Below are 13,601 nucleotides of genomic sequence, written 5' to 3'. Positions count from 1 at the left end.
CTCATGTGCATGGACAAGAGTCATTTAGTCCAGCAAGCATAGGGCCACCATCCACCATCGAGCAGAATCGCTTGGGGTGCATTGTTCGTCTGAGAGGAGAGATAAGGAGATGACCTTTATCACTAAATTAGGCTACCCATAACTGCTCTTTACTGGCCTGAGGTGCTCAAGTTCTCATTCTTTTACTACTATGAAGTTCAAAGTTTGGGCACCTTTCATATTTCACCTGTTAAATATTGCAATCTTAAAGCAATACATGCATGATTTGGCAGACACTATTTAAAGTGCATTGAAATGAAATATCTATTTTATCATTAGGAGTGAGTTGGGGACTTTTAACTTTATGTTTTTGGTAACTTGTAACGTTTGCACTCCTGTCATTTTCGGCGTAATTGTACGGAAACTGCAGGTCATACAAACAAACTTTAAGTGTTCATTTGTAGCAGAGATGTGTGTGTTGATTGTTTAAAAAAATTATGAATCTAACTTAAATGGTTTTTGAATGATAGAGCCAAAAAGCGTACTTTGAGCAACCCTCTCCCCATGTGTGTTCCTTGGAAATCGAACCCATGACGTTTGCGTGGCTAAGTAAATGCTTTGGTAAACACATTGTGTACTTCTCCTTTACCAACATTAACGTCTTTATGTAAAAATATATGCATGCATTTAATAAACGAAAGCCTTAAAAACCGCTAATCACATCAACGTGTTCAGAGCATCATGTTTCTGACACGTGTCCTCTGGAGGCATCATCATCACAGTTAAGCTTCACAGTCTGGAGATAAACGCACCATGGGAGGGGAGAGGAGGGGACGGGGAGAAAGTTTTGGAGGAGTGAGAGGAGGCAGAAGCTGAATGAGAGGGACACAGCTCGGAGGTTAGTCAAAGGAAATCAAGTCTCTCCATCTCGTGCGGTAGACCGGGACTCGTGCAGCATTTGCAGCTCTGCCTGTGCATATGGCTTCTGCTGTATGATATTTGTATGATAAAGCACTGAAGTGGAGATAACGGGTGAGAAACATGAACGCGCTGCGCGTTATAGTGCCGCTGTTTATTCTCTTCACCGCGACGACGCAAGCAGGTAAAGTATTTTGCAAACTTTAATTTACACAATTACTCTTTTTAATGGCGTATTTATAATCGGAAAAAATATGGCTTATATTTCTGTTGTGCACTTGTGAACGATACGGTATTGAGTCAGTAATACCATAAATGTTTTAAAAGTTAATCAAAAAGTTTTTTTTTATTTCTGTTGCTTGCTGGCATTTGAGTTATTTAATCACTTTTTTTCCTTAAACATTATATAATGAAGATTTATAACTGCGGGGGATATAAAATGTTTAATATTCAGTATTCCGGTTTGAACTTGTTCAGTGGTTTCATAATGGCATATAATTATACTTAAAGAGTTATGCCATATTTGTGTCAGTCAGTCTTTCACAGTATGCTTTTGCCCGATTTATTCAATTGCTTCCCAGTAATGTTAATTTTTTTTCGTATATTTATAAAAAATATAAAAATATATGAATAAAATATTTAATGTACATACTATGTATCCTGTAATGCAGCAGTTGATTTGCCTAATAGGCTATTATTGATCAGGTGTTAGCCTATAGTTAACTTGGCTCGCATAGTTTTAATAATGGGGCGGAAGTGCTCGCGCAGATGTTTGAGTTTGCTCGTGACTCATGTCGGTTTGCTGTGAAACAGTTTAACATGGGTTTGAGACATAGGTGAATGGTGCTTACTGACCTACTCCACTAGATTAAAATTCCTGTTAGGCAGTTGGCCAACTGTGCTATGTTGCAATGTAGTGTATATAAGCCTAGGACCGTAAGCCCAAAACCAGGATTTGAAATGTGTGGCCAAAGTCACAAGAGTGAACCTAAACAATAAAATTAATTAATTAATTTCTTATTTTGCAACAAATTCATTAAAAGTTCATTTAAATATCAATAGTTCATTAAAATATAACATAATTTACTCATACCACCCCACATGTATATGACTTCATATCTATTTTATATTAAATTGTCGTCATGTTATCATCTTATATGGAGGTCAACATGGTGAAGCTCCAACGTCGAATCTCATTGGTTAGAAATGTCTGCTGAAGCAAAACGATACGCTAAGTTGTGAGTGAAAGTGATTCATATTTTGAGCTTATTTAGTGATTAATACCAAAGATATTTCATTTTGACAATTAATATTGCTATGAATGGGGGAGATCGCAACGGTCAATATGGCTGCTCTAGCAAAGAAAGTCCCGCCTTCCAGTAAAAAGAGCCAATCATCAACCATTAAAGGATGACATGCTCTGGGGGAGGGGCTCTTTAAAGACTGTTTTTGCAAAAGTCCCTGCCGATTGTTTGGGGATGCACAGTATCTAGCAGGTCTTGCTTTTAGACCTGGAGGTGTTCCAAATAATATGGTGGCGCAGTGACGCAACTTCCTTAAAAATACTTTATTTATACACCACAAAATGACAAAATATCCATATTACAAGACACGGTAGAACTAATGAGATTTGAACTTATGCCAACTTATCGTGCTGATCTCTATGTTGCTATGGATACATGATGTATCAATTGCTTAATAAGCATAAAATATTAATAATATTTTTCCCACAAATGTATTGCTTCACTTCAGTTTATTATGGTGTGCATCTGTTGAACAATTAGTTAAAGTGGATTATTGCAAATCAAGTCAAGGGGCAGTAGTTGACTCTTTACAGCTGTGTCGATGTTTTCGTCCTATGACGTCGTTAGCCAAAGCAAACTCCACCAGTTCTCCTTGGATTTGTAGTCATTACATGTTACATCTGCTGATCAGGCCAAAACAGGTCACACTTCATCTCAGTTTGAAGGACATCTGCAGAGAGACACAGCTGCAATGGCATCACTCCTCTTTGGTGCGGTCATGGCTCCTGATAGTGTGTGATCAAGCAGGATGTGGTTATTTGTGTCAGCTGTTGGGTATCCGCAGGATCGCTCTGCGAAAGTCTGCCACAAGTTTTTATGTGTATACAGTAACTGTAGGACATTGGAACCGTGCTTTGTCGTCATGTTTGACGTGAGGAACAAAGACATTTTTTCAGTTTGTGATTCTTCTGTCTGTACTCATCCCATCCAATCTATTTTTGCCATCTTCTTCAAAGGCCTTGAGTCTTTCAGAGCTAAAGGGGAACTATGATGTGGCATCTTCTCTTTATGGTTATCATGAGTGTCTGGTCCATGCTGGCCTCCCCCTGTCCCTCACCGTTCACACGGCCTGATGGAGACTTGTACAAAGGAGCCGCCATAGATGTTCTGTTTGATCCCAGTACAAGTAAAGAACAAACAAGCAAATGAAACAGTATGGATGAGAATAGAGGCCAGTGAGTATGTTAGCTTCCCCTTCGAGCTGCTGGAGATATGAAAAGCCTTTCCCCTCTGTAAACAGAAATGCCTCCCTGCTGCTGAGGAGCAGGGCCATCAGGGCTGCTATGATCCCCTCTGAAATCTGTCATCCATCCAGTAACAATACAAGCATCTGGCTTACAGAAGTAGATCCATGTCTTTTTCCTACATGCCCATATACGAGCATCAGTTGGGTTTATAATCCAAGAAAATTGGAATGTCAGGTCTGTTGTCTTATTTTGAAATCTAAATCAGTGGTCCGAACTATTACTTTTGTATCTAGTTTTAAAAGTTCAATTTTTCATTTCGCTTAAGATCTAGCAGTGATGAAAGGCAATTGCGTTGCCTATTTAGGGCAAAAAAGTTGCATCTGAACATACCGCTAAGACTACAGCTGATCTAGCACATACGTTATTTGCGTGCATGAAAGGAAACGTGCATAAAGGATTATAAGGAACACCATACTAATGCTGTGTTTGACCCCCTTTCGCCTTCAGAACTGCCTTAATTCTATGTGGCATTGATTCAACAAGGTGCTGAAAGCATTCTTTAGAAATGTTGGCCCATATTGATAGGATAGCATTTTGCAGTTGATGGAGATTTGTGGGATGCACATCCAGGGCACGAAGCTCCCATTCCACCACATCCCAAAGATGCTCTATTGGGTTGAGATCTGGTGACTGTGAGGGCCCTTTTAGTACGGTGAACTCATTGTCATGTGCAAGAAACCAATTTGAAATGATTTGAGCTTTGTGACATGGCGCATGATCATGCTGGAAGTAGCCATCAGAGGATGAGTACATGGTGGTCATGAAGGGATGGACATGGTCAGAAACAATGCTCAGGTAGGCTGTGGCATTTAAACGATACCCAATTGGCACTAAGGGGCCTAAAGTGTGACAAGAAAACATCCCCCACACAATTACACCACCACCACCATCAGCCTGCACAGTGGTAACAAGGCATGATGGATCCATGTTCTCATTCTGTTAATGCCAAATTCTGACTCTACCATCTGAATGTCTCAACAGAAATCGAGACTCGTCAGACCAGGCAACATTTTTCCAAGTTGTAGCCTCTTTTCCTATTTGTAGTGGAGATGAGTGGTACCCGGCTGTTGTAGCCCATCCGCCTCAAGGTTGTGTGTGTTGTGGCTTCACAAATGCTTTGCTGCATACCACAGTTGTAACGAGTGGTTATTTCAGTCAAATTTGCTCTTCTATCAGCTTGAATCAGGCGGCCCATTCTCCTCTGACCTCTAGCATCAACAAGGCATTTTCGCCCACAGAACTGCCTCATACTGGATGTTTTTTCCCTTTTCACACCATTCTTTGTAAACCTTAGAAATGGTTGTGTGTGAAAATCCCAGTAACTGAGCAGATTGTGAAATACTCACACCGGTCTGGCACCAACAAACATGCCACGCTCCAAATTGCTTAAATCATCTTTCTTTCCCATTCTTACATTCAGTTTGGAGTTCAGAAGTCTTGACCAGGACCACGTCCCTAAATGCATTGAAGCAACTGCCATGTGATTGGTTGATTATATAATTGCATTAATGAGAAATTGAACAGGTGTTCCTAATAATCCTTTAGTTGAGTGTTTACAGTATGTATCAGAGTAATTTCTCTCCCCAGCGACGCATGCTGAAAAATCTGCATACATCTTTTAACTGAAAATGGTGCATGACCGATGCTCTGTGTGTCCTGGGTTTTAAACTGGTAGGGTTTGTGTGTTTAATGCGTGTATGTTTGGAGGACCATCAGTGTTAAGCTGGGGATGGGGAGAAGCAGGTGTTTCCTTTGTAGACCCAGTTACAGTGGATGTCTCACAGTGAGTAAATATTACAGAACAAACATTACAGACTGAGGAATGCGAAAGTGGTGTGTAATAATGCTCAGATCCCTGGCACAGAAGACTGTCTACTCAGCAGTTCACAGACTTTGGATACAGTATCCAACGGTGCTCAAAGGCACCATACCAAAACACAATAACAAAAAACCTTTGCTGAATATTGTACAGTAACCCATTAGAAAACCAAATTCCTTATTCCTGTAAAGGGATAGTTTACCATTTACTCTCCCTTAAAGGTATAGCGGAAGATTTTCTCGAATTTTAGAAAAGAACCGCCTTCTCCACTTTTTAAAAAAATGCAATTGCGCAACACTCCTGATTGACAACTAGGAGGACCAATAGTCTTAATGATCCACCCGGAAAAAGAAAATCCTCCGCAATACCTTTAAGTTGTTCCAAACCTGCATACTTTTCTTTCTTCTGCTGAACACAAATGAAGATAATTTTTTTTTTAAATAACCACAGAGATCTGGGGCACCATTCACTTCCATAGTATTCTTTTTTCCTACTATAAAAGCCAATAGTGCCAAGATCTGCTTGGTTGTGTTCAGCAGAGCAAAGAAATTAAAACAGATTTGGAACAACTTGAGGTTGGGTAAATGATGACAGAATTTTCATTTTTGGGTGAACTATCCCTTTAACTTCAGCAAGGAAACTGGTTGTGTGTTGTGAGAAATTAGGTCATATTTAATATACTATTATTTAAATGTGTATGGTCACTTGATTTAAATGTTTTTTTCTTGATCTTATAAACTTGATCTTATAAACTGAGAAATTGTTATAAGTTAAATGTAATTGTTCCAACTAATAAAAAATAACAAAATAAAACTTTTTAATAAATGGGGTAGGACAATAGGATTTTTTTTTACATTTTAGACAAAGGGGGATATAGTTGTGATTTTAATTTTGATATAATAATTGACTAAAAAACATAATTCCCATGGTTACATTTATGTTATTTCATAGTTTTGATGACGTTACTAATATTCTAAAATATATAAAAAAATAATTAAAGGTAGAATTAATTAAGTGACCCTACATTTTACATAGTGTCTACTATACAGTAAATTAAGATTAAAAGATTTATTAAGATATTTCCATTCAGATTACCGGTTAAATTGAGTGTCATTCGATACAGGGCAGTATTCACTAATAAAATTGGGAAGATTCCCAGTTTTAGTATGACATGCAGACACAATTCTGAATGACTTCCAAACATGAATTAAAGATAACATTCAATAGATCCAGCCTAAAATCTCAGTCAGGTATGTGATCTAAGCTCAAAAGGTTTGTATATAGGCTATCTATTTCTTAAAGGATATCAGTTGGGACGCACTCACTTAATGTCTTGCAGGCATATAATTACCTTAACATATAGTTTCTTGGAAAAGCGATGAAAGATGAAATATGTTAGGATCCAACGCAACACAACAGAAATTCAGACTTAGTAAAAGTGTGTAACTAAAGCTTAACCATGACTGAGGTTTGGCGAACTGGAAGAGTGTTTCTAGAGAGCCTTTGGGCGTGTCTGAGATGCATTGTCTCTTCTGTCCTCGCTTCATTGCGTCTGCAGTCTAAGGGTTTGGCTCCGGGCCCCTCAAGGTCAGGGGTCAGGGCCAATGTAATTTGATTATATCTAACCTCAAGGGTGTTAAATGCTGTTTTTGCAAAGACTCCTACAGATAACTGATGCAATTGTGCTACGAAGGCACAAAATACATTCTGATTCTGTACATTACTGTAGGGTGTTTTAAAGCTGCCAAAGAATGCATTGTAATAATATAAATTGTTCTCTGATCTCAACATCAGAGTCCTGCACGAGTCCATTTTTGGAGAACCGCTACCACCCGTACCTGCAAAGTTCAGCCCCAGATCCGACCCTTCACCCGTGATAATATCAAAATTAAATTCGCACCTGCCCAGACCCACTATTATTTGACCCGTTACCCGATCCATACCCGCACACGCATAAATCACACACGCTAAAATCCAGTTAAAGTGCTTTATTTTTTATCTCGTACCTCTCTCAACATCACAACAGCGTCATGAATGGGCTAATGAAACAGGTTAAAGTACGCTTTGTATTGCACCATTTAAGGAGCCTACCATCGGCACCTAAACAGGCTATGGAACCTGATAACTATACACAAATAAACCTATTAATGAACAAGAAAAAAATACAACCTACCTGCACAACCCCTACTTCCCTATGAGAAGACGTTCCCAGCTTCTGTCTATCAATAGCAAAACTTTATGTAACTCCTGCAACACTCGCTCCAACTAGGCTACGAGAAGTCGCAGAGAAGTCGCAGTGGTAGTGACGTGATTGGTCAAATATAATATGTTGCGCGTGTAATGGTAATTTAGACATACAAATATTGCACATATTTTCATTTCGCCCGCATAGAGTTAATTATCCGCCCGCATCCCCGCCCCTGAATTTTAGGAATGTCACAATCCAGACACTTTTATGCGGGTATCCGTACCCGTGGGTACCTGACCCGTTGCAGGACTCTGCTCTACATAGAAGGTATGTGCCTCTATTAGGTGCCAAAATTATCCAGAGATGGTTTTACATGTCCATTTACAACCCTAGGATTTGCCTTTAGAATGAAATTGTCTTTTATTACCTTATTTGAAAGGGTCATGAATAATAATATTGAGCTCTGCTCTGATTGGCTGTTTCTCAGAGCAGCTCATTTCAGTAGCTCTGTGTGTGTAAACCGACCGTTTTTTGAGCCTGTATCAGATGAAGATACAGAATTTGATAAATAATGAATTGTTTAAAGATTGTTAAATCTAAGCAGTAGTGTAAGTTTGTGTTTTTTGGACCTGGAAAACTTAACTGTAACATCAATAGTAGAACTTCAGTCTAAATGCTAGCATATAGCGCTAACTAAGCAGTCACAACTTTGTTTTTAGTATTGTACTTAATTTAATGTGTAATTTAATGTCGGTGTTATGTTGAGATTGGCTTGTTTTTCAGTGGTCTTGCATAAAAAAGAGGAAACAATCGTGTTTGAGGCTCACGATATGTCATTACCATATACAGAGCTCGTATTATTCATCTATGCCTAGGTAAATACAGTTTTACATTCTACGGCACCATCAAACATTTTTCTTTAGTGTAGAGATGTGTGGTAAATTATGGTGTTGTCTTACATCTTAAAGGCGGAGTCCATGATGTTTGAAAGCCAATGTTGATATTTGAAATCACCTAAACAAACACGCCCCTACCCCAATAGAATCTGGACCTTCTGTTGATAGACCCGCCCCACACATACGCAACCCGGCATTTGATTTGATTTGATTGGCTATAAGTGTGTTTTGGTAGTCGGCCCGTCTCCTTTTCCAAACCGTTTTTCAAACATCGTGGACTCCGCCTTTAACTGTGGGAGGATGTGCACTGTTTTATGAATACTAAAGAGAGTAAAATGATAGTTTATTTTACAGCTAATAATTTACCCAAACACTCATCCCCAGTGACTCAAGTACACTGAATACAGACACATAACATTATGAAATTTGTGGAAAAGAAATAAATTCGATTTACGGTCGATTACGGCCATTGTAAACAATGCAGAATGTATCACTGTAAATATTCACATAAATCTGCAAATCCCAGTGCATTCAGAGTTTAATTTGATAGATTTTTGTATTGCTTTCCGGAAAAGCAAGCGTATAATACGCTCTCAGAAATGCTTGCAGAATGTGTTTGTAATGCAACTTGACTGCTGGACATAAAGTTCAGGATGTTCACTGTTTGAATTGGACAATATTAATGTTGTTAAAAGTCTGACCTCCATCAGGAAGCCCACATCAAGAAAGAAGGAAGAAGTAATGTGACCAACACAGATTCACCCATCACATATTCCCAGTATTTCACAGCTTTTCTGTTCACCTCGCATAAATCTTTAATTCATTTAGTGGTTATTTAGGGTGATGTTGGAAAGCAGCCTCTATTGTATATGAAGACTTGTCAGATCTGCCAGATGGCCGCACCCAGTCAGGTGTACAGTATGTGATGTACTGTAGCTACATGAACTGGGAGAGCAGCACTTGGCTGAATAAAACAGGTGAATTAAATGCACAGGTAGCACAGCCTTGGGTTACAAAGATATTGATGAATGTAATTTGTAAACTTGGCTCCGGTTTGTTGTTGGCTGATGCACAACGCATCAGCAAGTTCCTTCTGGACCGGCTCTGGATCTTTAACATATGGCATCCAGCCACCTGCCTCCAGCTCCTTTATGATGCTGAGGGAGAAACATTCTTTATACTTGAGGAAAGGTATAAGTTTTGTGGGGGTTATTTTGGGCACGTCTGTCTATTTTTGAAATGATATAACCCATATAGCTTTTCCCTAGTAGTTGGTTATTTGCACGCATAACAGTCAGTTTAATTCTTCAGTCATTCTCATTGGTTTAATGTCATAAATGTGGTCACATTATAATCTGTGTCTGGGATGCTTTGTTTTGAGAATTGACAGGGATTTGTTGAGTATCCTGGGAATGTGCTGAAGGAATTCACACTCAGAAGAGGTTTCTGTCCTCAAACTGCCGTGCCATTGTTATTATCATGTGAATGTTTCAGAGGTCAGAGGGCAGAAATTTTAAAGTGCCTCTAGAGTTTCAGTTTCTCTGTTTGGTAAACAAGTAACAAATAACTCTGCAAGTTAAGCAAAGTGTTAACTGTATTATAAGTGGGTTGTTTACATGATATAATAAAGATTTGTTAGTTCAATTTTAAAAATGAAGTGTTTGTGCTAGGGATGCTAAACAATTAATCGCAATTAATCATTAGCAGAATAAAAGTTTTTGTTTACATCACATATGTGTGTAAACTGTGTATAATAAATATGTTTATATATAAATATGAACACATTCATGTATAATTTTAAGAATTTTTTTATATATATTAAGTATATATATTTATATATAATATAAATTATACATAAATATACAAATGTATATACACATGTAAACATTTCTAAAACATATACATGCATGTGTGTACATTTATTTATACAAAGTTATTATACACAGTTCACATACATATATGATGTAAACAAAAACTTTTATTCTGCTAACGATTAATCACGATTAATCGTTAAGCATCCCTAGTTTGTGCTGCCTTAAAATTGTTAGTTATTTCAACATAAAAATATTAGTTAACTCAAACAAACAAAAAAGATTGAGTCAACTAATATTTTTAAGTTAAATTAACTAAAACGTTTAAGGCAGCACAAACACTTCATTTTTTAAGTTGAACCAACAAATCTTGTTTAACACTGTAATGCTTAAACCAGGGGTCTCCAAACTTTTTGTGAGCAAGAGCTACCACAATCTGAACGGCTACTTTTTTAATATTGTCTTTTCAAAACTTTTTTGTTTTACTTGCTTATTTTATTGTTTCATATGTTAACATACACAAAATAAGCCAAGCTAATATAAAACAATTTATAATAAATATCAAAATTGAGGCTATTAATTAAATGTGCTTTGGCGGGCAACTCACAGACTTCATGTTGGAGACCACTTGCCTAAACATTAGTGTGAAGTCAAACTTAATGTTTTTAAATTTAAGAAAGGCAAACAGAAAGATTAATATGAATTCACAAAAATGTATCAGAATAATTTTTTACTGCAGGATTTCATTATATTATAATTAATAATTTTTGTGACTCTGTGTGACCACAATTGTGACCCTTTAAAAAGTTAAAAAAGATTTTAACTTTTGAGTTTTACTGTTTTGGAATCCATTCAGCTGAACTCCGGCTTTGGCAGTACCCCTTTTAGCATAGCTTAGCACAATCCATTGAATCTGATTAGACCATTAGCATTGCACTCAAAAATGACCAAAGAGTTTCAATATTTTTCCTATTTAAAACTTGACTCTTCTGTAGTTACATTGTGTACTAAGGCCAACAGAAAATTAAATGTTGTGATTTTCTAAGCAGATATGGCTAGGAACTATACTCTCATTCTGGCGTAATAATCAAGGACTTTGCTACCGTAACATGGCTGCAGGAGGCGCAATGATATTACGCAGTGCCTAAAAATAGTCCCCTGCTATTGAAAGTTACCATGGGGACTATTTTTAGGTGCTGCGTAATACCAATCGCAACTTTAAATTTTTCGTTGGTCTTAGTACACAATGTAACTACAGAAGAGTCAAGTTTTAAATAAGAAAATTATCGAAACTCTTTGGTTATTTTTGAGCGTGAAGCTAACGGTCTAATCAGATTCAATGGATTATGCTAAGCTATGCTAAAAGTGCCAGCACCAGACCCGGAGATCAGCTGAATGGATTCCAAAACAGTAAAACTCAAATGTTTAACTCTAGGGGAGCTGGAAAATGAGCAAAGTGGAGTGTCTGTTTTTTTTTTTTTACAAAAAATCATCATGTAAAATCTTTGAGGTCACTACATTTGTGAAAATATAACCTTGATATCTTAGGGTCATGTCAAAGATTAAAATCAATGTAAAATCAAATTTTGATGCTTCTTATCTCATCATTAGATTATGAGACTTTAACCTGGATTTCACAGACATATTTTCACAGAATATTAATTTTCAACTACTCAATGCACATCTTAAATCGTTTGTTTTGCTCCCATCTTGTTTTGATCACAGTTAACTTTATAAGTCTTCTGTATGTAACACTGTGGTTGTCCGTACTGTATGCAGTATTTGTTTTGTTAGACTTGAGTCTGGTTCTGGATAAGAGAGCAGTCATAAAATGTTTTTGGGTCAGATGCGACTGACAGTTGTGATGTCTGATGATAATTCAGTCTTTCCTGTCACAGATTTCATGGCTGCTTTGTTTCTGCATGTGCCTATGTGTACTGTATGTCTATGAATGTATATGTGTGCATTTAAAATTTTTTTTATAAAAGGTGTAAACTAGACATAGACTAACATAGACATAAACCGTTGAGTAAAAATGGTCCTGAACTGTCACTAGGGCAGTACACTTTAAGAAGGTAATAATATTAACTCTTTAGGTACAAAGGTGTACTTCTTGCCCCAGTGACCTCGAGACTACTTTTTGTAATTTTTTGACAAAAATGGCCACTGAACTGAAAGGTTTTTTTGAAAATGGCCACTGAACTGAAAGGTTTATTCGTTTACAGTATCTTTATAATGTATATATGGATGTTGAATTGACATAGCTCTGTCTAAAAAACCTTTACTGTATATGAGCATCTGAATGTTTTCCATTGTGTTTGAGTCTCGCTCGTATACCAGCGCTGTCTTTTTACAAGTCTGTTGCCATGCTTTCGCTCCGCCCAGTATAAAGGCATCTGCTAAACAAATAAATAATGTCATAAAATGCAGTATATTCTTTATTCAGCAGGCAGCTGGCTGGCACAGACAAACTCTTCCCACATGTTTAATTAACAGAAGAGAGAAAGGGCGCTGTGAAAACAGGAGGGCAATTTAAATTTAGGATCGTCGTTTGAGTCCCAAATTGCTGCACATGCCAAGGGTTGTGGTTAGGTGAATCACAGTAATTCATTCAATTCATTAGGTGAAAAGATCCATTCCCCTCCACAGTTCCTTTTTGCATCCACTGATAAATCCCATTTTTCCTATTTATCGATTCATTAAACAGTAATTTGTTTAACTCTACAATAAATGCAGTTTATTGCTACAACTCAGAGGCAAATTCGCAAAACACATTTAACTGAAAGCAGTAGCTAATGAAATTTCATGTAATAAATGTTTTAATGGCAGCATATATTTATCACAAGATGATGTAATAATGGACAACAGCTACATAACCAATACCTGATTTACATAATGTCTTATTAATATCTTATATGTAAAAATATTTTTACATTAAATTATCCAAAAACTACTATCACAGTGTTAGATTTTTTACATGTGTACTTACATTATCCCAAATGTTTTCAAAATTTTTGAATCCAGAGAATTTGCTGTTTTAAGGTTTTAGGGTTGCTTGTTAATGGTGTCGTGTCCTGGTTATCCTTTTGAAGAAGCCATAGGTGTGCTTGACTTCATGTGGCACAGAGAATATTGCTTTTTTATTTAGGCTATTATGCATACATTGTAAACAATATTTAACTCTTTCCCCACCATTGACAAGTTTTCTCGTTGATGAGTTGTCTTGTTAAAAGAAAATGCTTTCCTGCCAATGACAAGATTTTATGGCAATACTTATTTCCCGTTTTATTTTTTCCCAAATTCCGTTTTATTTTTTCCCAAATTTCGTTTTCTCCGTTTTCATTTTTGCAAATTCCGTTTTATCCGTTTTAATTTTTGCCAATTATATTTTTTACCCTTTACTGTTATTTTAGTCATAAAAAGAGTGTGCCTTTAATGT

The 13,601-nt window shown here is 37.0% G+C and overlaps 1 protein-coding gene across 1 annotated transcript in view; it reads left to right on the top strand.

Moving 5' to 3' along the window:
• Positions 1-840: 840 nt before the first annotated feature.
• col5a3a (collagen, type V, alpha 3a) overlaps positions 841-13,601 on the top strand; it is an 81,174-nt gene continuing 68,413 nt past the window's right edge. Inside the window, exon 1 of the mRNA XM_065263411.2 lies at positions 841-1,081. Within this exon, the coding sequence (XP_065119483.1) occupies positions 1,021-1,081 (61 nt within the window). The 5' untranslated portion in view covers positions 841-1,020. The remainder of the gene's footprint in view (positions 1,082-13,601) is intronic.

The sequence above is a fragment of the Paramisgurnus dabryanus genome, chromosome 3 (genome assembly GCF_030506205.2).
Source record: "Paramisgurnus dabryanus chromosome 3, PD_genome_1.1, whole genome shotgun sequence".
NCBI lineage: Eukaryota > Metazoa > Chordata > Actinopteri > Cypriniformes > Cobitidae > Paramisgurnus > Paramisgurnus dabryanus.
This window is presented reverse-complemented; position numbering and strand designations above follow the sequence as displayed.